Genomic DNA, 25,687 nt, shown 5'->3' on the forward strand with positions numbered 1-25,687 from the left:
TAACTATATCTCTCTGATTAAATAGATATATCTTATTAACTATATCTCTCTTATTAACTATATCTCTCTTATTTTGTTATATTTATCGTATGACATTGTAATCTATTGGATTCATTGCAACTGTTGAAGTGTCTGAAGGGAGATATGGTTTTCTTGTAGTCGATTCTTTTCCAATAATAGCAATATTATGTCCATTGATAGCAATATTTTGACCAATGATACCAATACTATGTCCAATGATAGCATTACTATGTCCAATGATACCAATACTATGTCCAATGATACCATTACTATGTCCAATGATACTAATACTATGTCCAATGATACCTATACTATGCCCAATGATAGCAATACTATGTCCAATGATACCATTACTATGTCCAATGATAGCATTACTATGTCCAATGATACCAATACTATGTCCAATGATACTAATACTATGTCCAATGATACCTATACTATGCCCAATGATACCAATACTATGTCCAATGATAGCAATACTATGTCTAATGATACTAATACTATGTCTAATGATCCTAATACTATGTCCAATGATAGCAATACTATGTCTAATGATACTAATACTATGTCCAATGATAGCAATACTATGTCCAATGATACCATTACTATGTCCAATGATACTAATACTATGTCCAATGATACCAATACTATGTCCAATGATAGCATTACTATGTCCAATGATACCAATACTATGTCCAATGATACTAATACTATGTCCAATGATACCTATACTATGCCCAATGATACCAATACTATGTCCAATGATAGCAATACTATGTCCAATGATAGCAATACTATGTCTAATGATACTAATACTATGTCCAATGATAGCAATACTATGTCTAATGATACTAATACTATGTCTAATGATCCTAATACTATGTCCAATGATAGCAATACTATGTCTAATGATACTAATACTATGTCCAATGATACTAATACTATGTCTAATGATACTAATACTATGTCTAATGATACTAATACTATGTCCAATGATAGCAATACTATGTCCAATGATAGCAATACTATGACCAATGATAGCATTTCTATGTCCAATGATAGCAATACTATGACCAATGATAGCATTTCTATGTCCAATGATAGCAATACTATGTCCAATGATAGCATTACTATGTCCTAGAATGAGTTGTGCTAAACAACGCCTTTCCATGATTTATCATCTTATCCGCAAGAGCTGGTAATAGATCGCTTTGGCAATGCTAGGAGTTCATTAAAACACACAGGAATGAACCCATTATTGACCATTCGTGCTGATGAACCAATGAACCAAAAATCTACCTACCAAGAATGACTAGCACCATTTTGATCATAAAAAACAGATTGCAGAATTAGCAATGAAGGTGGAGGTGGGGTGAATTGGGTGGTCAGCCGAGTGTGTAGGTCTCAATATGGGCCTCACAAGCATTAACATAAACATTGATTGGTCTAGCTTAGTAAACTGCTTTGTCATTTATCTATCTTTGCATGGAAATAACAAAGCAGCTTTAGCACAAGCTCCATATCAATAAACGGTGATCCCTACTACGTTCCCATCCTTTACACCTAGCTATGTTGGAACTAGGTTAAAGTCTTTTGTATAGAGTGTGATAGCCATGTCTACCTCAGTGTATAAAAAGCAAAACACGCAAGCGTGAAACAACACAGCCACTGTGTACCGACTGCAACTTACTTTGCTGGTATCGCCACAACTGTAAGTATACATATATACATTGTACAGATTTATAAATGATTTTAGTGGTTAGTTACATATATTGCAGAGTAAAAGGTATAAGCTATTACAATGAAAAGAACCCGAAACATGGATGGTTTATTAGCAGTCGCAAGCAGTGTCCATAATGGTGCATACTGATCACAGCTCACAGTACATTATATTGCCGTTATTAACAGATCGCAGTGGCTAGTATATTGCTGCGGCTAGTAGATTGCAGTTGCTAGTAGATTGCAGTTGCTAGTAGATTGCAGTGACTAGTAGATAGCAGTTACTAGTAGATTGCAGTGACTAGTAGATTGCAGTGACTAGTAGATTACAATTGCTAGTAGACTGCAGTGGCTAGTAGATTGCAGTTGCTAGTAGATTGCAGTTGCTAGTATATAGCAGTGACTAGTAGATTGCAGTGGCTAGTAGATTGCAGTGGCTAGTAGATTGCAGTTGCTAGTATATAGCAGTGGCTAGTAGATTGCAGTGGGTAGTAGATTGCAGTTGCTAGTATATAGCAGTGACTAGTATATAGATTGCAGTGACTAGTAGATTGCAGTGGCTAGTACATTACGGTGGTTAGTAGATTGGGGTCGCTAGTAGATTGCAGTGACTAGTAGATTGCAGTTGCTAGTAGATTGCACTGACTAGTAGATTGCAGTGGCTAGTCGATTACAGTGGCTAGTAAATTACAGTGGCTAGTAAATTACAGTGGCTAGTAGATTACAGGGACTAGTAGATTGCAGCTGCTAGGATATTGCAGTGGCTAGTAGTTTGCGGCTGCTAGTAAACTGCAGTAACCTATAGATTGCAATTGCAAAAGTTACTAGTTATTTTATCAGCTGGAGACCAAAACATGTTAAGTATTGCTACACGTCGCCTCTTCAGGCTTAAAAGTGTTATTTCAATTCTTCTCTAGTTAAAATTCCAGATTAACTAACTTGGAATGACATATTAGTGTACTGGTGACACTTGGAAAGGTGTAAGAGATGATATTTCCACACACCCTTTCATTCTTTTCCGGAAAGCTGTACTATAATAGTCGCTCTTGCAATCTTCAAGCACACTCATAGATATTTTGTTTTCAAGTCTGATGAGTCCAACAAGTCTGACGAGCACCCAAACCCCTGCATGAAGAAACATTAGTTTTACTATAAGGATTGTCAGTTCCATTTTTTTTTCATCTCAGTTGCTTCACTTTTTGTAGTACGTAAATTAAGTCTCTGAATATTGTCACGCGTTCTGGCTACAGACATTTTTAGCATCGTACTTTTTAAATGGAACCGTTTCAACACCTCAACACTTCTAACAAACAACTGACATATCAGATCATGTTTCGAGCCGTTACGCATTCTTTGTAGAGCCGAAAATGCCTTCGCAGACTGTTATCGAAAGTGATGGAACCATCAAATCTTTTACTGATTGGGTGAAAGGTAAGTCGGTTAAGCTAGTATAAGCTGAGAGTAAGCTAGTACTCAGTATAGCATAAGTAAACCATTAGCTTGGATGTGATAAGCATTATCAGTGATGGTATATCTACAACCATGAAGTGTTTGAGTGTGTTAGTGAGGCAAGTCTTCTGTTAGTAGCATGAATCATGTTCAGTCGCCATCTGCGATTTCTCAATTTACGGTCTGCTTGCTAGTGTACTGTCAGATGGCTGGTGGGTCTAATCCGACGTATGCAAATCTTGTAACGCAGAAGGCAGGAGTAACTGTCATCCGCTGCAGGAGTTAAGCTTTGATTAGTGTTTTCGGCAGCCTTTTTCAGCTTCCTTTTAGATTGTCTGTTCTCTTCAAATATTTTCACACCTCTGTGTACTGAAGGCCGTCATAAGTTTCTGTCTGCCGCGAGCCTCTGGTAGGTTTTGATTCTGATAAAGCACTGCTTTGAGCTAGCTATAGTCAATGGTATATTTGTATAATTTTCTTTGGTTTCCATGAGTACGCTTGCCATCTTTTAGTTTCGAGCACATGACCTGCTTTGGAGAGTATCAGACATACAAACTACATGACCTGACAAACTTAGTTGATTCTCAATCATCATTGTCTCAATGTAGTGTGAGCTTCTTCAATGTCACTTTCGTCTGACGATTTTGCTCTTTGATGTCAAGAATTTTCCTAATAGTCCGGTCATGAAACCTTTTGTAGTGACCTGAGATTGTGGCTATAGGTAACCCAGGTTTCAGATCCAAACAGGTTGCACAGCAACTGTAGTTACTTGTTGTAAAAGGTGACAGTTTATGAGCCAAACCATCTCAAATAAGCTAAAATATGTGTGAACATCACAATTTGATAATTTTTACAGCGGATGGAAGTACTGACTTTCAGCCAGAAAATGGCCGCTATCACTTGTATGGTCAGCACTTGTGTCCATTTTCTCATCGCGCAGCCATGGGAAGGGTACTAAAAGGCCTTGAAGATGTTATCAGCATGGACAACATGGATTACGAACTTAACAGGGGAGAAGGCTGGAAGTTTAGCCCTGACGTATGTCAATACCTGATAACTATAGAATTTAAATAGCCCTTTACCCTTTACCGTGGTCATCGTTGCGCTACAACATAATATAAAATAATTAAATGAATGATTGGCTCGAGCAGATAGTTGATCTATCTCTGTAGAAAGAAGGATGTGACGCGGACTCAGTTAATGGTTACAAATACCTGAAGGAAGCCTATACCGCCTCTGCAAAGAAACTTGGAGCTTCAGGTAACTAACGCAATGTATTCTATGCCCATAATTCCTGTTGCTTTGTTATGATGTCTCATATGGCGCATTTTAAAGTATCCGTAAATAATAAGCTTCCATAATAATTCCAACCGCCAAGTAGTAGCAGGAATAACAACTAACACCTTAGTTGTGACTTCTACAGTCTGCAATGCTAGTAGTACTAATTACAACTGCAAGCACTACTCGCAGCAGTGACAAGTGGGAATAAGTGACCCTAGCTAGCAGCTCAAATTAACCATAGATTAAGTTATTAAAACTGAGAGAAGTTAGGATAAAAAGAGTAATAACGACAGAGTTCTTGTAAGTGAAGGAATCAGCCGATGAAAATATAGCAGGAATGCAGGTCATTTCGTAGAAAAGATTAGTATGGAGTTAAAAATATTAGAGCTTCAGCGCTTCGGACAGAAAGACCAGGAGAAGGTTAGAGGCAGATGAGCTTGACTGAGGAAGTTGTTGGTGAGGTTAAAGAGAATGAGAATAAGGAATACAAGAGTGGGACTGTCTGAGGTTTGTTACTGTGACAATATTAACACGAGTGAGTAAAGGGAGAGCTGCAGATGGTGATGAGAGTGGCTAGAATAGTCCAGATCAGGATGGGCATATCGGAGAGACTGGGAGCATGGAGGGTAATTGAGAGGTTTGAGAAGCTTAGAAAGTAAACTCTTTGATAGTTACGTATCAACAAAAAATAAAGAAAACGTACTGCAAAAGAACTAGAACTACAATGAACAAAGAAATGGGAAAGAATAAATTATATGAAAAAGAATAATTATATGTAGGAAAGAAGACTGTGTGAGTCCTGAGAGTGTAGGGTGTAAAGGAGAAGTAAAGAAATAGAGAATGACAACTGATACTGATACTACTAATTATACTACTACTACTACTACCACTGATGCTACCACTGCTAATACTACTACTACTACTACTGCTACTACTACTACAGTAACTATTAATACCACTACTGTTTTTATCACCACCACTACTTCTACTATTACTACTACTACTATTACTACTACCACACTACTACTACTACTATTACTACATCTTCTGTTACTACTACTATTATTACTGCTGTCATTACATGTACCACTTTTGTATATCAGAGTCTTATAGTACCTCTGTATCAATGTTTATATCATACAAGCTATATACATTCATAGTGTATATAGTAACATAATAATACGTGTAATGTTTATATACAGTACTGATGTATACTAGGTTTCTCTGGAACTGTTGTTGTTCCTACCTTGTACGACAAAAAGCTTCAGCGAGTTGTGAGCAATGAGTCGGCAGACATTCTCAGAATGTTCAACGAGGAGTTCAATGAGTTCTGCGTGAACAAAGAACTCGATCTCTTCCCCGAAGCCCTCAGACCCGAGATAGAGGAAGTAGAGAAGTGGACTCACATGTGAGTTCTAAAAAAAACATTTTTTGACTGTCAGTTCACTTTTTTATGATTCAGAGATTTTTACCAAATGTTTAGCATATCAAAAATTAATTTTGTATTAATATGATATATAATACTATGGTATATAGCATATATTCTGTTCTATCACAAAGTTATCAATTACGCATGATTGCAGGACCATAGGTTTGGGTGTCTATGGCCCTGGGAGGGCTGAAAATCAGGAGGAGTATGATTCAGCCATAGAGAAGCTCTTTACAGGACTTGACAAGGTCAGCAATAAGCACTAGCCTAGACTATATCATAACTATCAATCAAATTAGCTACTTATTTATAAAACATATCTCAGAAGTTGAGGAATACAAAAACCGCTTTGGGAACATTTTTTTACCTTGTTTCTTGTCTCTGAAAAAAGCACCAGATATCTAATTGATACTGCAACTTTTCTTCTTTCATTGATGATATATCGAGCCAAACACGCGTACGGGTGCCAACACGCGTACGGGTGCCAACACGCGTACGGGTGCCAACATGCGTACGGGTACAAACATGCGTACAAACACGCCAGACACTTTATTGCTACCTTTATTGTGTCACGTTGTATCGTTTTAGTTCATTATAGACCTGTTGTGTGTGCAATAGGCCATCTTATTCATGCCATCTAAGTGTTTTTCAATTTTATGTATTATTTGATGAATAATATACACTGTTTGATTAAGTTGGTATAACTTTGTAAATATGGTTATAGGCAGAAGCCATATTGTCAAAGAACAGATACCTGGTGGGCAAACAGCTAACCGAGGCTGATGTTAGGCTGTTTGTTGTGCTCATCAGGTTTGATGTTGTATACTATTTCTTGAAGTGCTGTAAGAGGAGAATAGCTGGTGAGTGTCTATTGTTACTTAGCTATCATAACATATACCCAGCTCACGCGAACACAAATATCCAATGAAATCTGAGACGAAACATTAATTTCATCTGGTGGTTCCGCGTCACCAACATTTGTCTGAGCATTTCGTCCGATGCACTGATTCTCAGTCACTAATAATGCAAGCTATAGTGTGCGCTACTCTAATTGACCAATAAGTCAATTTAGCTTTATTCAATAGGGAGGCAAAAAAGTTATAACTATCCAATCATATTGATGCTATCTTCTACCAATGTTATAAAACCTAACATTGCTTGATTGTCACAAAACCTGAGCAAAGCTGACCTCAACCTTAAAACCCTTATCATTTTTGCCCAAATGAATTTTGCATTTCATTATAGGTTTCATTATAAGTTTCATTGGAGATTTATCTTCATGGGAACTGTGCTTTGCTTTGATTTGCTGAATAATTTATAGCATATACTTTGGTGACATTTGCATATATGTATTCTACATAATATGTCGTATTAATTTTATAAATATTTTATTATATTAATTTATAATTATATCAATGTATAGGTGAAAGCATAGGTGAAAGTATAGGTGCAAGTTGAGGTTACGTTGTGTCGTGCACTCTAAAAATGGAATAGGTAAAGTTTAAACTCACTCAGTTTCTTAATATTTGGTTACTTTTAAGTTTCTCAGTTTATTATTTTTAAGTTCTATATTTTCTACATTCATTTTTTAACAATAATAAAATTGCATTGAGATTCTTTAAATACCGTGTGTTAAAAATAACTTATGTTGTAAAGTTAAGGAAATTGGAAGTAGAGGTTTGTCTGCCCTTGTGTAATATGTTTTAGACCTGGCTCTCTTAACATTGGTACAACAACATATATTAAATTATGCTGCTTCGATGTATGTTTTAGTTGTACACCGACTGCAACATTTAGTCGTCTAGCCTCATCATTAATGTTTCATGACTATACCACTAATACAGGATATCATATATTATACTATGCTACAATATGCCTCAACTTGCACCTATACTTTCACCTATGCTTTCACCTATACATTGACATAATTATAAATTAATATAATAAAATATTTATAAAATTAATAAACATAAGGAAATTCTCCTTTTATAGATTACCTTTTTATTAACTTACATTCTACAACTCTCTTTACATATTTTAATGAACTATTTGTTATCATAGTTTATTCTGTGATGGAAGAATTTACAGTGTATTGTTTTGGAAAGGTTTGACACTTTATATGATAGTTTAAATGAACAAAAACAAAACTAAAGAGAAATTTAATTTGTACTTAAAACGGAAAGAGCTTTTAGTTGCTTAGGAGTTGTTAGCTCTTGCTTAGATGTTCAGTAGCGCGCATCAGGCGAATAATCACAATGTTTTGACTATGGGTCACAGCTTATTGTTATGTTGACAGACTATCCAGCTTTGTGGGCATACACGAGGGACATCTATCAGACAGGAAATATCAAAAGCACAGTCGTATTTGATCAGATCATGAAAGGATATTTTGTGAGTAGCCCTGCTTCCCAAGTTTGTCTTTAAATTTTATAAGCATTTATCAGCAGAGTTTTTAGCTTGCTGTTCTCATAATTGTCTTGGGTTGCGGTTGAGATTGGCTGCAGCCATTATATAAACTGTTGTCAATATATTTTAGAACTCTTACTATCTCTGTAGTGAGATTACTATAAGAACGAATAGTCCTTTGAATGGGTTGCAGTAGAAATAGTAAATTTGTTCTCATGACGATAGATATACAAAATAACTTAATAGCTTTTAAAATTCTTGATTAGCAGGTCCATGTTTATTTTTGCAGATGTCCTATTACATGAGGGCTATAAACCCTAATAAAATTGTTCCTGTTTTGCCTGAGCTGAACTATGATGAAGAACCAAACCGAGAGAACATGTAAACCCAAACAGGGTAGATACACAAGCTAGATATACAGAAGCATATCTCAGCTAAATCATCTACAGATCTACGTGTTTGCACTTTATTAATCCCATTGACCACAAGAGACTGTGATACATTCTGTTAATTTTGAACAAACTTGTCTGATACATTTTGATACATTATTGTACTTTAATACAACTGCCTTGCGTTTGAACTCGGAACTATTCGTATTACTTACAACTACTGATAGGAAGGAGTCAAAAGATATACAGACGTGTATAAATAAAAGAAACAGGCGTTGATCTGTGTTGACTTGCAGAGATATAAAACAGCTGAGAGTTTAGCTGTTGGACTGGATTGCGATAAGTTTTCAACAAGTGACCTATAATATATGTAATCACGAGAAAGGCCACCAGCTTACTAATAGATTATAAGCAAGGTTTTGCACACAAAGAAAAACAAAGAGTTCTGATGAAGAGGGTTGGTGATATAGACTAGACTATAGTACTAAGAGTGTCATTTACTGTACACTGTAGAAAGACTAGACTATAGTACTGAGAGTGTTGTTTGCTGTACACTGTAGAAGGACTAGACTATAGTACTGACAGTGTCATTTACTGTACACTGTAGAAAGACTAGACTATAGTACTAAGAGTGTCATTTACTGTACACTGTAGAAAGACTAGACTATAGTACTAAGAGTGTCATTTACTGTACAATGTAAAAGGACTAGACTATAGTACTGAGAGTGTTGTTTACTGTACACTGTAGAAAAACCAGACTATAGTACTGAGAGTGTTGTTTACTGTACACTGTAGAAAGACTAGACTATAGTACTGAGAGTGTTGTTTACTGTACACTGTAGAAGGACTAGACTACAGTACTGAGGGTGTTGTTTACTGTACACTGTAGAAGGGCTAGACTACAGTACTGAGAATGTTGTTTACTGTACACTGTAGAAAGACTAGACTATAGTACTGAGAGTGTTGTTTGCTGTACACTGTAGAAAGACTAGACTATAGTACTGAGAGTGTTGTTTACTGTACACTGTAGAAGGACTAGACTACAGTACTGAGAGTGTAGATTACTGTACACTGTGAAGTCACTATGATTTGGTTTATTCGGCTATCAGACATGAGCCACTCATAAGTCGTACACCTTGACTCAATCTAGTTTGAAGTTCTGTTCTATTCAAGTTCTGTATGTCTCTTACTAACTATATTTTTTTTAATAACTACAGTATATCTCTCTTAATAATTATATCTCTCTTACCAACTATATATCTTTCATTAACTATGTCTCTCTTATTAACCATATCTCTCTTATCAACTATATCTCTCTTATTAACTATATCTCTCTTACTTATTAACTATTGGGCGAGTGTTTCAAACACTCGCCCAATAATAAAATTGCTGTATTACACACCCTTAAAAAAGAAATTCTATTTTTGAATAGACAGGCAGACCTTCAGCGACAAGCTATACAGATGCCTGAAGTAACTAGTGGACTAACTTAGGCAACTAGTGATTAGGCTGATGCTTGTCACACCCTTCACACTTTGCATTAGCTGACATGCCCTGCTCATAACAATGCGCCACAAATCGATTTTAAGCAGTGTATAAAAGATACTAATTAGGCGCACTCTGCTCCCTCATAATTGCAAGTACGACCTATGTGCAATCTTTAAACTCTATTTGATTAGAAATACCATAAGTCATTAGCACTCTGTATGCTCGGAGAGTAGTCATTACTTCTATGTTCAATAATAGATATTTTCAATATATAATTTAAACTGTTTGAGATATGAAGCTGGTGTGCCTGTGGGTCAAAATAATATGTTATTTTGTTTTATTAGTATTGGAGTTAATTAATGCGTATAATTTTTGTCTATCCATTGCCACTACAGATCGATCCATGGATCCACTTACAGCTCTATTTGGGGGTGCCACAACGAGCTACTCCGCACTGTTGACTCAGCAGAATGACAAATTTAAGGCTGCATGCTCTTTTTTCACCACTAGTGGCCTTCTTAGGACCAACGAGTTCTTTTCTAGCCAGCAACTTTAGACTACTCTAAATGCATGTAAATATTGTTACAGACTACTCTAAATGCATAAAAGATATTAAAGACATGTTAACTGTTTGTTATGAGTCTTTTGTAAAACTCAACAACCTCTAATAGCACACATTGCTTCTCTGAATATTACCTGCCATTGGCCTGCTATTTCATAAATATTCAAAGACTACATAACAGTTGTATGATCCTTGCTAATATGCCTAAAACGCCTCTATCACCTCTTTGTTCATTTTGAGCTCCTTCCAAATGTCAAGTGCTGGTATGTAACTAACTGACAGCAAGACCCTACTCATTCTAGTTTAACATATTTGAGTAAATAAATATAGAGAACTCAACCATAAAACCCACTAAGCTAATCTATGCAATTACGTGTACTGTTAATGAGCTTCACCTAATTGTCAACACTCATTCTCTCTGAAAGTGATCGATAAGACAATTCCTTAAGCCAATGCAATCGATAATAGCCTTAGTTCATGCCAGCTGAAGTCCGTGTTTTGTTTAGTTGCTGCTGCAGTGCTGATTTGAATGAAGTTGGCATCTGCTTCAATCAATAACTATACAAATATAAACAGTTGATCCAGTTGAATCGAGACTAAAAGCAAAGTAACTCTACTTCAGTAGCCTAGCAATCTAATTGTGATTTATCAGCAATTTATCAGTCTACTGCTAGACGTCTACTAGGCATATACTAGTCTCTACTAGACATATATTAGACATCTACTAGCGATCTACTAACAGAGTCTTGAAAGAATGCCTAGTAGTCTCTCTACTGCAACTCCTCTCTAAAGGTCTGTGGGTAGGTTACCTTCTCTGACAGCCTTACTGCAGCTTTGTGCACATTGGTTCATAAAACTAGTGTAAACACTCACTAGTTATTCTTCTCAGATGAAAGAGAAGCTTTTATTTATTCACCCATTTATTCAACTTTTTATTTGAGAATAGTTGTAATGTGTTGCCCTCTCTTTCAAAATATAAGCATTCTACTGTCTTTTTGTCTAGTTATTTATGCACCTCTTTCCGCCTACACTATAATAATCTCCCGCTAAGAGGTCATAAGTTGTTAGGTATGGAGCATTCAGAGTTTTAGGAAGTGTTGTGTAGCATGAAATCAGTAACAACCAGTTTATTAATCATTTGTGACATTAGTAGCTACGTCGGAGAAAATACATTTTTACTACTTGAGAGCACTTGTCACTACATGTCACTCCGAGTAGATGTTCATGTCTCTCTAAGTCTTGAGCACGAGTAAGATAACACCAATACAAAGTGTGCCAACCTGAGTCGGGCTCAGATTTGGTTGCAAAGTGTTCATTTGTAGGTTAAGAATTCATTATTCCAAGAAGGCTGTACCTTATCCTTGCTATACCGCAGCCTTGCTATACCTTGTCCTCGCTATACTTCATTCTTTCTATATCGTTTCCTTGCTATACTTCATCCTTGTTATACTTCACCTTTGCAATGCTTCATTTTTGCTATATACCTTGTCTTTGCTATACTTCATTCTTGCTATACCTTAATATTGCTATACTTCGTTCTTGCTGTACTTCATCATTGCTATACCTCATTCTTGCTATACCTCATCCTTGCTATACTTTGTCGTTGCTATGAGTACATGCATAAGATATTATATACCAGCATATCCTTACAAGCAACACTTGCAGACAACATTTTTATTCACAATAATAAATGACAAGTTGAGTACATACATTGTACTCAACTTGGAGGTCCTACTGGCCAATTTCCAAAATGCAGGTAACTCGATGGTACGCTGCGTATGATAGGCTGAACTACCTAGCAGGCCTAAACAACCATCATCATCTTGCTTGTCACAAAAGCTAATAAAAGCAATTATACCTGAAGACATCCCACAGGAATAGGCAGCTTTAAAGACAGTCGGCTTGCTATATGTTTTGTGATTGATCTGAAACTAAGAATAGCTAAACAGGTCCATGTTGTCAGGGTTTCTCCCGTCTTCAACATGTATGCGTTAGGTTAACCATATAGCAAAAAAGTACAGTAAACCCCGGTGCTTTGAACTTCATTTCCCCAGACTTTCAAATGTCTGGACAATGTCCTGTGTCTGAACGATTGTTCGATGCGATAAGTGGCTCTCATGACAGATGAGAGACAAGTGACGCTTGCGTGTGAGTTTTCCGCCAGAGAGTTGTATTGTAATTTTTATTTGTTATTACCGCTGCTATAAATATTATACTGTACCCTATTGCGGGTATAACCATATGTTACCCTCTCACATATACTGTATATGCATATTGTACCATATTGTAGTCTAGGAGTATGTGTATGAGACAATTTAAGGGGCTGTTTAATGTCCAGTACGGTATACCACTCAATTTCTGATGTAGGGACAAGGCCCAGTCTGTATCAGTCAGAACAAATAAGGGTGTCTGTGATGGCAGCCCTCAGTTAAGTTAGCTTGTTTAATGTTGATATCAGAATTCATAAGAATCAATTGCCAGTCTCATAAACTAGAGTTATAGAAAAACTGTTCTGTCATTAATCTGCTTGTACAGACATACAACCCGTCATCGATGAAATGCTTCTAGTCTAGGTCTGTCTCTGAAGTGTGTATATAAACGAAAAGTTTGATAATTACATTTTACTCAAGACAGCTACATGTATGTGTTACGCGAGACAGTCACATGTTACAATAGACAGTTAGAAGTTACACTAGTCAGTTACATATTACACTAAACAGTTACATATTACATCAGACAGTTACATGTTACACCAGACAGTTACACGTTACACTAGACAGTTACATGCTACTCTAGACAGTTACATGTTACACTAGACAGTTACATGTTACACTAGACAGTTACATGCTACTCTAGACAGTTACATGCTACACTAGACGGTTACATGTTACTCTAGACTGTTACATGCTACACTAGAAAGTTAGAAGTTACACTAGTCAGTTACATATTACACTAAACAGTTACATATTACACCAGACAGTTACATGTTACACCAGACAGTTACATGTTACACGAGACAGTTACATGTTACACTAGATAGTTACATGCTACTCTAGACAGGTACATGTTACACCAGACAGTTACATGTTACACCAGACAGTTACATGTTACACTAGATAGTTACATGTTACACCAGACAGTTACATGTTACACTAGACAGTTACATGTTACTCTAGACAGTTACATGCTACACTAGACAGTTACATATTACACTAAACAATTACATATTACACCAGACAGTTACATGTTACACCAGACAGTTACAAGTTACACTAGACAGTTATATGTGGCACTAGACAGTTACATGCTAAACTAGACAGTTACCTGTTACTCTAGACAGTTATATGCTACACTAGGCAGTTACATGCTACACTAGACAGTTACATGCTAAACTAGACTTACTCTAACTTGTTTTTTTAGTCCAGACATCGTTGATGAAAAGTTTGAGGTAACATGTCAGCCGAACAGACCGCTTTATATGGAGGGATTATAGCTGTGGTTGTGACGGGCTTTCTCATAATGCTAACATGTCTCATCTGTAAGTTCTGTCTCAACAGTAACACATCTCAGCGGCTGGCTGGGCTGATTGCAAAGGCCTCCAAGGCTAATGATGGTGGACCAAAGACTTACAACAAGGTGATTGAAATAAGTTATTTTTATTAGGTTGATAACCCACCGAGTACCATATGGCTACTCAGTTATCAAACAGGTGGTACCCAAAACTTTTTATAAGACAGTCAAAACTATCTTTGGTTTAAAGCTCCTAGTATCAAGGCGGATCAACTGTGAGTATTTTATTTATTATCAATGTACAGATGATAAATTCTTCTTTCTAACGATCTATTTTATTCTGCTATAAATGTGTTACGTTTCAAGTTACTTAGAGCAACCATGACCTAGTGGTTTAGGCATAACAAGTACCTAGTGGTCGCTAGTGGTCTAGGCATAACAAGTACCTAGTGGTCGCTAGTGATCTAGGCATAACAAGTACCTAGTGGTCGCTAGTAGTCTAGGCATAACAAGTACCTAGTGGTCGCTAGTGGTCTAGGCATAATAAGTACCTAGTGGTCGCTAGTGGTCTAGGCATAACAAGTACCTAGTGGTCGCTAGTGGTCTAGGCATAACAAGTACCTAGTGGTAGCTAGTGGTCTAGGCATAACAAGTACCTAGTGCTCGCTAGTGATCTAGGCATAACAAGCACCTAGTGGTCGCTAGTGGTCTAGGCATAACAAGTACCTAGTGATCGCTAGTGGTCTAACCATAACAAGTACCTAGTGGTCACTGGTGGACTAGGCATAACAAGTACCTAGTGGTCACTGATGGACTAGGCATAACAAGTACCTAGTGGTCACTAATGGTTTAGGCATAACAAGTACCTAGTGGTTGCTAATGGTTTAGGCATAACAAGTACCTAGTGGTTGCTAATGGTCTAGGCATAACAAGTACCTAGTGGTCGCTAGTGGTCTAGGCATAACAAGTACCTAGTGGTCGCTAGTAGTCTAGGCATAACAAGCACCTAGTGGTCGCTAGTGATCTAGGCATAACAAGTACCTAGTGGTCGCTAGTGATCTAGGCATAACAAGTACCTAGTGCTCGCTAGTGGTCTAGGCAACAAACAAGATGTTGGGGTTCAGTTTCCAAAAAAGGCCCATGGTAGTGACACGAACATTATCCAACCTTAACAGGCTGTCTGAAACAGGGCATGTCTCCAACTGTTGATGGTCTCTTCCCACTAGACTCAGACATGTCCAGCCAATTTTACAGAGTCATTGTTTGGGTAACAATGACTCTGAAAACAACAGGTTTGGGTTCAATTCCTAAAAAAGGCCTCCTGGTAGTGACAGGAACAGCATCCAACCTAAATTTCTTTTTGAAACTGGGCATGTCTTCAGCTGTTGAGAATTCCTTGACACTGCTCAGATATGTCCAGTTAAGATCACAGAGTCATTGTCTGTGCAGCAATGACTCATAAAACACACACACACTCTGCTTATAGTAAGCTAAGGAGACAGCATAGTCAGTCTTCAAGGAATTGCCCACACTTAAATAGTCATATGCCTAACTGAAAACTCACCTGTAACTTCAATATTTTTAGCAAGTCAACTTCCCAATAAGTATTCAATAACTCACCGCATACCTACTTATTTAACATAATGTCTAGGACCTGCACTTTAGAATACTATAGACTACTTTAGACTACTATTGAATACTACAGAATACTATAGAACACTATACATACATACTATGTATATGGTTCATGCTATCACTACTGTTAGAAGGATCATATATCTGTCATGAAAGGTTAGGCATGTAGAATCAATTCTGCAACAGGCTATCTCACCAACCAGATTATCTTCATAGAGTGTTATGAAGATTCTAACAATTAGCTGATAGACACAGGCATGGCTCACCAATAAGGACTCATCTATTCTATAAAGTTCGTTACAAGCCAGAAGCGTAGAGCATTCCCATGTGAATGCTAAGATAAAAGGAAGTTAGCAGCCTGAAATAGAAATGTGAATATTTACCCAATGTTATTAGTATAACAGCATTCCAAAAAAGATTGCCTTTGGTTTTAATAGCTGATATTAATTTACAATGAGTTGTTGTTGCTATAACAGAAATTTAATAAGCTCTGATGAACTCCATTCGAAAGTAAAACAGAAACATATTATACCTTAATTATGCTTTCACATTCAAAAATTTTTATTTTGTTTTATTAAACAAAACCAATCTCTGTTGAAAGTTGACTCATTGCCAGTAACAGCTTCATTTGTTCAGCTCCGATATTTATGACTTGTCTTTTCTTTGTTTACAAAAACACCAGGACACGCTGATTTGCTAAATGCCTGAGAGCATTGTATCTGTAGTATAGAGGGGGTGTTACTAGACCGGTTCTACACAACAAATGAGCTGATGTAAAAATGACCGTAGAGAATATACACACTCTATATCTTTCCATAACTAGAATAATAAAGTCTATCTTTGTACATGTATACTCTTTAGCTGTTACGAATTTGTCTGACCTTGGAAATACAAATCAGCCATCAGAGAGATCGAGTCATGTGACTTTGCTAACCCCACAAACAACACCTCCTTGTTAGCACGCTGCCTTCTAACAAAGTTACATTATGTTAAAAACTTGCTAAATTTCCCTTGAGGGCGTTCATTATGAACAGCTTTTAAGATATGCACTTATCTAATTGCCATTTCCATATTTGTCAGCCATCGTCATCACAGAGTTCTCAGTTCCTCTTGACATTCCTCTGTAGAACATCGTTTCTCAAGAGTCTGACTTGATGCTAAGGATGCAGCGAGGAGACTACGTCGGATATGATGCGGTAGAAAGAGGCATCACCATTACTCAACTGCCAGTATCTGTCAGCAAGGAAGGATTGCAATACTCTCAGCAGAATAATAGCCTGAGTAGAAGCGACTCATCAGAAGATAACCTCGACATGACAGTGTTGAAGTCCTCGTATCCAGTAGTACCCAAAGCTCGCAGTAAAAGTCACAGCGATAGGCCAAATGGCTACACATTTCACACGAGCTACACAATATATGAGGAGTCTAGTGACATCTCAGGCAACGAATCAGGTGCTTGGAGTGCCTGCAGTCAGCACTCGTCTGAGTTGCAACCAGGTGAGGAAAGTCACGCCGTTAGTGAAGAGCTGGCTGATTGACTTCCCAGTTTAAAGGTTTTTGTGGTTCTATTGCCTGTTAGTTGGAGACAGTTTTCTACAGCACTATGCCTTCTTTATCACCACTTCGCTGACTAGAGCTGTTGAAAGCTGATAAAATGTCTTTTTTCCTTGGTTGGAAGACACCAAGGTTGAACCTTAGGTGTTCCAAGTTAATCATGTATGTTCCTGCAGTACTAATTAGAAATAAAAAGCACATTTTGCTGCTTATAGCTACGTTCCTTTATTTTATCTGATTTTCCTTCATCCATATGCTTCTGTTCAACAGAAAGAAACTTTTCTTTTTACCAGATTGACAATTAATTTCTCTATGGTGACATTCTAATGGCAACACGTACCTTTGCCTGAAATTGTTTCTCTGTAGAGTGTAGCCCAGAGACTTGTCTCCTATGCTATTGATTTCCTTTTGAGCCATGATGCTAAACAAAGTACCTGTGTATCTTCCAGCAATTACTGTAGGTATTATGATGAATAACCTTGCCCTCACTACAATTCTATCAAACAAAAATTTACATAGCTTCTTGAAATAGTATAAATATTACTAGACTGTTGCTTTTTGCTTTTGCATTCTTTAATAAGCTCTATCATGTTTTAGAAATGAGGGATTCACAGGTTAGTAGCGAATCCACCTCGAGTCGGAGTGAGTCGTGTAAATCGCTTGATGACTCTCTTGCCCTGCTACACCTCTGCTCCAGTGACGCCGAGTTAGGACAAGTAGAATACTCACTACAATACCACAGGTAACATTTATTAGACACTTAGAGTATTTACTACAACACCTCAGGTAGCGTCCATGAGACACATAGACACAATCGCCATACTTGCGTAACTTAGCAAATGGTAGAGTATGTTGAGGATGCAGTTGAAATGGAATGATCTAGTAGACATGTGCGTTTATTACAGAGATGAGAAACAGTTAGTGCTGCACATTATACAAGCTAGAGAATTGGACATCGATTTTGGCGTCAATTCCAGTCTTCCAGACACATTCATAAAAACATTTGCCAGCGACTGCAATGACCATGATCCAAAGAAACAAACAAAGGTATGCTAGACTATTATTAGCTGAATTACGTATTTTTGAGATTAGCGTTACTGTATATTATGATAAATGAATAGCATTTATAGAAATAAAATTTGGAAAAAAATTGAGCCAAAATTGCGCAAATGGCAGATAACTTTTACAGTGCTCTCAAATGATCAACAAATTTTTCATCTTTAAAAGTATTTGTAACCCTTATTTCATGTTTTTGATAAGCTGTTGGTTAACTCTATTGTATGCCTCCATGGTATGCCTCTATTGTTTATCTCTATTGTTTGCCTCTATAATTTTATGCTCTACTGTACCTCTATTATATACTCGTGTTGAGTACCTCTATTGTATGGCTACGGGTGTACCTCTATTGTATGGCCCTCCATCCGTAACGACGGTGACACGCTAAGATTGTTATATTTGATTATTCCGTAACTTCAAGTATTTAATTAAAAGCTGGATATTGTTTGATGTTTATACAAATAGCAGATTTATTGCTATTTTTGTGCCTTATATCAGGCATCTTAAAGAAAGCTGCAAGGAAATGGCTGATTATTTAAAAATTCAGACTTCAGATAGTATTTGCTGTTTTGAAGATATGTAAGACAACTGCCAACCCGGTATTCAATGAGAGGTTCATATTCTGTGTGGAGGATAGTGAGTTAGCTACAGCCTCTATTACCCTCCAAGTCTTTACCAGAGATCACTATGCTAGGCAAAAACTAGTTGGTGAGATATGTGCTGAGCTCCACCCTCTCCTCATCACCGATGCCTATAGAACCTGGTCTAATATTCTTGACTACGACCACCAGGTTAGTTCAAGGTCATTGCCGCCACCAATATCATGCACGCGTACTAAAGCGTGACTGATAACATGCTGCCAATAATGGCAGCATCCTGCTATTGGATTACTTTTATCCTAGACTGCTTCAGTATTGTAGGGACCATCCTAAAAATACCATCAGCTGGTTGTTTTGGATAACAACCAGCTTCTGACTGCCATTTTAGAATCTTAATAAAACACCCTAAAACAGTCTGTCCTGAAAAGATGCTCTTTCATAGCATTTCAGCTGAATTATTGAAATTTTACCCGTTTTCATGCATGCGTATTTACAAATTTGCTCCACTGATTGTTGGCTAACGCAGTAAACTGTAATAAGGTCATCTTTTTTAGCCAGGCGGCAGCATTAGCATTCTTCTTGAAACTATGCAATGATTGATTATGACAGAAGCAACAAGCAAAATTTGTACATTTGATCACATTTGTTTGTTCTTAACATTTTCTGCAAGTTCGATAAAGAAGTTCTTGAAAATTGGCTGCAAAAGTAAAACTAGACAAACCCTTTTAATTTCACCAATAAATCTTCAGCATTCTGGGAAGAAGTTAGCTAGTCATCCATTTCTGATCCAGTTCTACCCTTTGCCTCATATCATGCCTCTTGCTTCTCCATCGGATAAGCTTCCTGCGCCAGTAACTGTTCATATTTACCCGAGCAGCTGTCTTCTGTATTGCTGTTGTTGATAAGCGCTTTACATTCACTGTAATACAGCTGTTCAAATTATCAGTCTTGCTTTGTTGTTTTGCAAAGTTTTTGATTTGACCTTTCACTCTGAAGATTTAATTTGCATGACCGGCCGTCTCTAGTGCAGTTGTTCATGGCCTGATGGAATGTCTGTATGGATACAAGCGTATTCGAATAAATGCTGAAAAACACTATAGCGTGTGCCTCAGGACTGTGAGGCGTTCTTCCACCTACATCTGCATAACCATGCTGCTGAACTCTTGAAGATTTCTAGTGAATTGATGAGATGTTAGAGCCTTGGGGAGTATTAAACCTAATTACTCAGTCAAGGGTTGGTCAGAGTTCAAAAGGCTCTTTGGTTAAAATTAAATTGACAACCTAATGATTAGTTACTTAAAATACAACAGCTTTAGCCGATGATACACGATGAAAAATGTTTAAGAAAGCCTCTCATGCCTCATTTCAGTCATCATTGGTGAAGTTTGAACAAGATTTGTTCCAAATCTAACCATACGCTGTTGTTTACTACTTAGACTCTGTCTGAAAATTCATTGAATTATTTATAGCCTGCGAGCTCATGCGCTGACGTTAAAGTCAGCTTGATGCTTGACACCTCTCTTGACACGGTGAATATCAGACTATTGGAGTTGCGTTCCCTAAAACTACAGACATCTCCACTGTACAAATCTAAAGGTATGAAGATGGCGCTGATTCAACAGAATTAAATAAACCTATTATTTATTATTTCTGGCAGCTTGCTGGAAGTTCTGTCAATTTAAAACAGACCTCAACATTCTCTCATTGTGTATTGCTAAACTAAGCAAACAGACCTCAACATTCTCTCATTGTGTATTGCTAAACTAAGCAAACAGACCTCAACATTCTCTCATTGTGTATTGCTAAACTAAGCAAACAAACCTCAACATTCTCTCAATGTGTATTGCTAAACTAAGCAAATAGACCTCAACATTCTCTCATTGTGTATTGCTAAACTAAGCAAACAAACCTCAACATTCTCTCAATGTGTATTGCTAAACTAAGCAAACAGACCTCAGCATTCTCGCATTGTGTATTGCTAAACTAAGCAAATAGACCTCAACATTCTCTCATTGTGTATTGCTAAACTAAGCAAACAGACTTCAACATTCTCTCATTGTGTATTTCTAAACTAAGCAAACAGACCTCAACATTCTCTCATTGTGTATTGCTAAACTAAGCAAACAGACTTCAACATTCTCTCATTGTGTATTGCTAAACTAAGCAAACAGACCTCAACATTCTCTCATTGTGTATTGCTAAACTAAGCAAACAGACTTCAACATTCTCTCATTGTGTATTGCTAAACTAAGCAAACAGACCTCAACATTCTCTCATTGTGTATTGCTAAACTAAGCAAACAGACCTCAACATTCTCTCATTGTGTATTGCTAAACTAAGCAAATAGACCTCAACATTCTCTCATTGTGAATTGCTAAACTAAGCAAACAAACCTCAACATTCTCTCATTGTGTATTGCTAAACTAAGCAAATAGACCTCAACATTCTCTCATTGTGAATTGCTAAACTAAGCAAATAGACCTCAACATTCTCTCATTGTGTATTGCTAAACTAAGCAAACAAACCTCAACATTCTCTCAATGTGTATTGCTAAACTAAGCAAATAGACCTCAACATTCTCTCATTGTGTATTGCTAAACTAAGCAAACAGACCTCAACATTCTCTCAATGTGTATTGCTAAACTAAGCAAACAGACCTCAGCATTCTCGCATTGTGTATTGCTAAACTAAGCAAATAGACCTCAACATTCTCTCATTGTGTATTGCTAAACTAAGCAAACAAACCTCAACATTCTCTCATTGTGTATTGTTAAACTAAGCAAACAGACCTCAACATTCTCTCATTGTGTATTGCTAAACTAAGCAAACAGACTTCAACATTCTCTCATTGTGTATTGCTAAAGTAAGCAAACAGACCTCAACATTCTCTCATTGTGTATTGCTAAACTAAGCAAACAGACTTCAACATTCTCTCATTGTGTATTGCTAAACTAAGCAAACAGACCTCAACATTCTCTCACTGTGTATTGCTGAACTAAGAAAATGCAGTGAACGACCATGAAAAGCTGGTCAATGAGATCTCTCAGTATTGAATACAGTATTTATTGCTGTTACTCAACCATAAGAGAGAAGGCGTGCTAGCTGTCACTTGACCTCTTCAGTTATCTTAAACTAGTTTACAATGAGAGCTAATACTTAGCCTGTTAATAAATAAATGATTACATTGGTTATCTAGATGAACTTACACAACATTTTAGATTTTATCCAAAAGTATTGATATCTTTTTATCATTTACGATTGTTTTGGATGCTTGAGGTGATCTGACTCCCGGGATGTTTGAGGTGGTCTGACTCCCGGGATGTTTGAGGTGGTCTGACTCCCGGGATGTTTGAGGTGGTCTGACTGCCGGGATGTTTGGGGTGGTCTGACTCCCGTGATGTTTGGGGTGGTCTGACTCCCGGTAGATGTTTGGGGTGGTCTGACTGCCGGGATGCTTGGGGTGGTCTGACTCCCGGGATGCTTGGGGTGATCTGACTCCCGGGATGTTTGAGGTGGTCTGACTCCCGGGATGTTTGAGGTGGTCTGACTCCCGGGATGTTTGAGGTGATCTGACTCCCGGGATGCTTGGGGTGGTCTGACTCCCGGGATGTTTGAGGTGGTCTGACTCCCGGTAGATGTTTGGGGTGGTCTGACTCCCGGGATGTTTGAGGTGGTCTGACTGCCGGGATGTTTGGGGTGGTCTGACTCCCGTGATGTTTGGGGTGGTCTGACTCCCGGTAGATGCTTGGGGTGGTCTGACTCCCGGGATGCTTGGGGTGGTCTGACTCCCGGGATGCTTGGGGTGGTCTGACTCCCGGTAGATGTTTGGGGTGGTCCGACTCCCGGGATGTTTGGGGTGGTCTGACTCCCGGTAGATGCTTGAGGTGGTCTGAATGCCGGGATGCTTGGGGTGGTCTGACTCCCGGGATGCTTGGGGTGATCTGACTCCCGGTAGATGTTTGGGGTGGTCCGACTCCCGGGATGTTTGGGGTGTTCTGACTCCCGGTAGATGCTTGAAGTGGTCTGACTGCCGGGATGCTTGGGGTGGTCTGACTCCCGGGATGCTTGGGGTGGTCTGACTCCCGGTAGATGCTTGGGGTGGTCTGACTCCCGGTAGATGTTTGGGGTGGTCTGACTCCCGGTAGATGTTTGGGGTGGTCTGACTCCCGGTAGATGCTTGGGGTGGTCTGACTCCCGGTAGATGCTTGGGGTGGTCTGACTCCCGGTAGATGTTTGGGGTGGTCTGACTCCCGGGATGTTGCAAGATTAAAATTGATAAAACTTGATCGCGGCTAAATTGCTCACTGCTCAAGTGATAGTGCGATTCTGATGACTATAGTTTCAAAGAGAACGACAGAAGAGAGATGTGTGACGCTCCAACTTGAACACAATAGCCAACAACAACTATAGCAACTAATGGCGTCATTTTGGCACTTTTTTTTTTAACCGCGGTGTTTTGGGAATTTTAATCTTGAGACATCCTGACAGTCAGATCACCTCAAACATCAACAACAATCGCAAATAATAGAAAAATGTTGATACTTTTTGATAAAATCTAGCATGATTTGCTTTAATAACCAATAATTTATAGTGTAACGATATGACTTGCAGTTTTATATATGAATATCACACTGGTATCTTATGACTTGCAGTTTTATATATGAATATCACACTGGTATCTTATGACTTGCAGTTTTATATATGAATATCACACTGGTATCTTATGACTTGCAGTTTTATATATGAATATCACACTGGTATCTTATGACTTGCAGTTTTATATATGAATATCACACTGGTATCTTATGACTTGCAGTTTTATATATGAATATCACACTGGTATCTTATGACTTGCAGTTTTATATATGAATATCACACTGGTATCTTATGACTTGCAGTTTTATATATGAATATCACACTGGTATCTTATGACTTGCAGTTTTATATATGAATATCACACTGGTATCCCATGAAGAAGAAGCTATAAAAAGAAAAACGAAGACCTTTCCGGTAAAGAATGGCACCTCTCAGCTGCAGCTTCCTGATCAGTCACTAGTATTCCACAGCTCCTGCCAGGGTCTGCAAGTAAGTACAAATAGGAAGGAGTAGACGACTACGTCCTGTACAATAAATAGACTTTGTTCTATGGCTAGGGCACTTTTATTCTCTCGACTAGAGCTTTGACAAATCCTTTTTGACAGTTAAAGCCTTAACAACTTCTATACAGGAAATATAACAATCGTAAAGACTTCAACAACATCTATGCAAGAAAGATAACAATTGTTAAGACTTAAACAACACCTATACAGGAAATATATCGATTGTTAAGACTTCACAACAACATCTATACAAAAAATATAACAATCGTTAAGACTTCAACAACATCTATACAGGAAATATAACAATCGTTAAGACTTCAACAACATCTATACAGGAAATCTCCAGAAAGTAATAGCAGTCTAATATTAAAACAGATGCAATTGTTCTGACTAATTCTCCCAGTTAAACTTCTGAACAAAGAGTCAGCTATGCACCTTCAGCAGCGTCTCATTATTGTCATATATCGCTGTTTCAAGTTGTATTCAACACTCACACTTTATTCCTTCTACTAGCGGCCACTAGCATCCCTCTCATTTACTCTAGCATATGTATTTTAACATCATCGTTACTGTTACAGACGAGCAAGCTGCTGATAGAGCTATGCGAAGAGTTACCAGATAAGTCTCAGCACACTATTGGATACACGATACTTGGTAGTGGAACTAGTGATACCGAGTGTGGTCATTGGCTACTCATGAACAACCCAAACATAGAACAGCCAGTCACGATGTGGCATTGCATTCACCTCATACCAGTGCAAGCAAAGCCTGGCCCTCCCTTCACCCTTAGGTAGTAAGAAAGGGTGCAAAGTTGTTAAACCACCTTCTTCATTTATATCTACCAAACACATCTCAGGAGTAGTTCACTAGTGGGTTTTATAATAAATTCTCATCGAAATGCGTAGTAACGTTATCTATTTGAAACAAAATTAGGGGTTATTTGTCTGTGTTATAGTTTAGTTAAAAGTTGCTAATTTCTATTTTGTCAGAGTCTCAGCATGATAAGTCAATCAACTTGATGACTGCTGAGTGGTTTATAACTAATATTTATTATATTTGTACAAATGTGAATAACTGTGCTAATCACTGTACCCATTTGTTGACTATATTCTTACTTATCAAATAGAAATTCACAAACAAAACTCGTGAGCTTGAGGTTGGAATATTGAAGGTAGAATGAATATACCAATTCTCATTGTATATAAGCTTAGGTTACCTTATAAGAAACTCCAATGTTTCTAGTAAGTGCAGCTGTTTCAAGTGTGTGTGCATGTGTGTGTGCACGTGTGTGTGCATGTGTGTGTGCATGTGTGTGTGCACGTGTGTGTGTGCACGTGTGTGTCACGTTGGCCAAGTCTCATTCTCTGCTGACACCGCAAATGGAAGAATTGTCATTCCTTCTCAATCTCCTACCACGCCTCATGACCCTTCAACAGCCAACCGTTCCACTATGTATTATCACTTATAACTTCATATCACTTTGGTGAAGT

General features: G+C 37.8%; 2 protein-coding genes across 2 annotated transcripts; both read left to right on the forward strand.

The window, feature by feature from the left end:
* The first annotated feature begins 1,620 nt into the window (after nucleotides 1-1,620).
* On the forward strand, nucleotides 1,621-8,885 carry LOC137404335 (glutathionyl-hydroquinone reductase YqjG-like). The gene is made up of 9 exons (XM_068090530.1): nucleotides 1,621-1,732; nucleotides 3,100-3,171; nucleotides 4,046-4,227; nucleotides 4,362-4,449; nucleotides 5,689-5,878; nucleotides 6,054-6,147; nucleotides 6,624-6,759; nucleotides 8,196-8,290; nucleotides 8,595-8,885. The coding sequence occupies exons 2-9, from the start codon at nucleotides 3,108-3,110 to the stop codon at nucleotides 8,688-8,690; spliced, it is 945 nt and encodes a 314-aa protein (XP_067946631.1). The 5' UTR covers nucleotides 1,621-1,732; nucleotides 3,100-3,107; the 3' UTR covers nucleotides 8,691-8,885.
* Nucleotides 8,886-11,509: 2,624 nt separating this feature from the next.
* LOC137404467 (synaptotagmin-1-like) lies at nucleotides 11,510-25,321 on the forward strand. Its single transcript, XM_068090679.1, has 9 exons — nucleotides 11,510-11,544; nucleotides 14,165-14,380; nucleotides 17,017-17,386; nucleotides 18,041-18,185; nucleotides 18,349-18,490; nucleotides 19,075-19,290; nucleotides 20,568-20,694; nucleotides 24,038-24,183; nucleotides 24,776-25,321. Exons 2-9 carry the CDS (start codon nucleotides 14,198-14,200, stop codon nucleotides 24,989-24,991), a joined length of 1,545 nt encoding a protein of 514 aa, XP_067946780.1. The 5' UTR covers nucleotides 11,510-11,544; nucleotides 14,165-14,197; the 3' UTR covers nucleotides 24,992-25,321.
* The last annotated feature ends 366 nt before the right edge of the window (nucleotides 25,322-25,687 follow it).

This window comes from Watersipora subatra, chromosome 9 (genome assembly GCF_963576615.1).
Source record: "Watersipora subatra chromosome 9, tzWatSuba1.1, whole genome shotgun sequence".
NCBI classification, from domain to species: Eukaryota; Metazoa; Bryozoa; class Gymnolaemata; order Cheilostomatida; family Watersiporidae; genus Watersipora; species Watersipora subatra.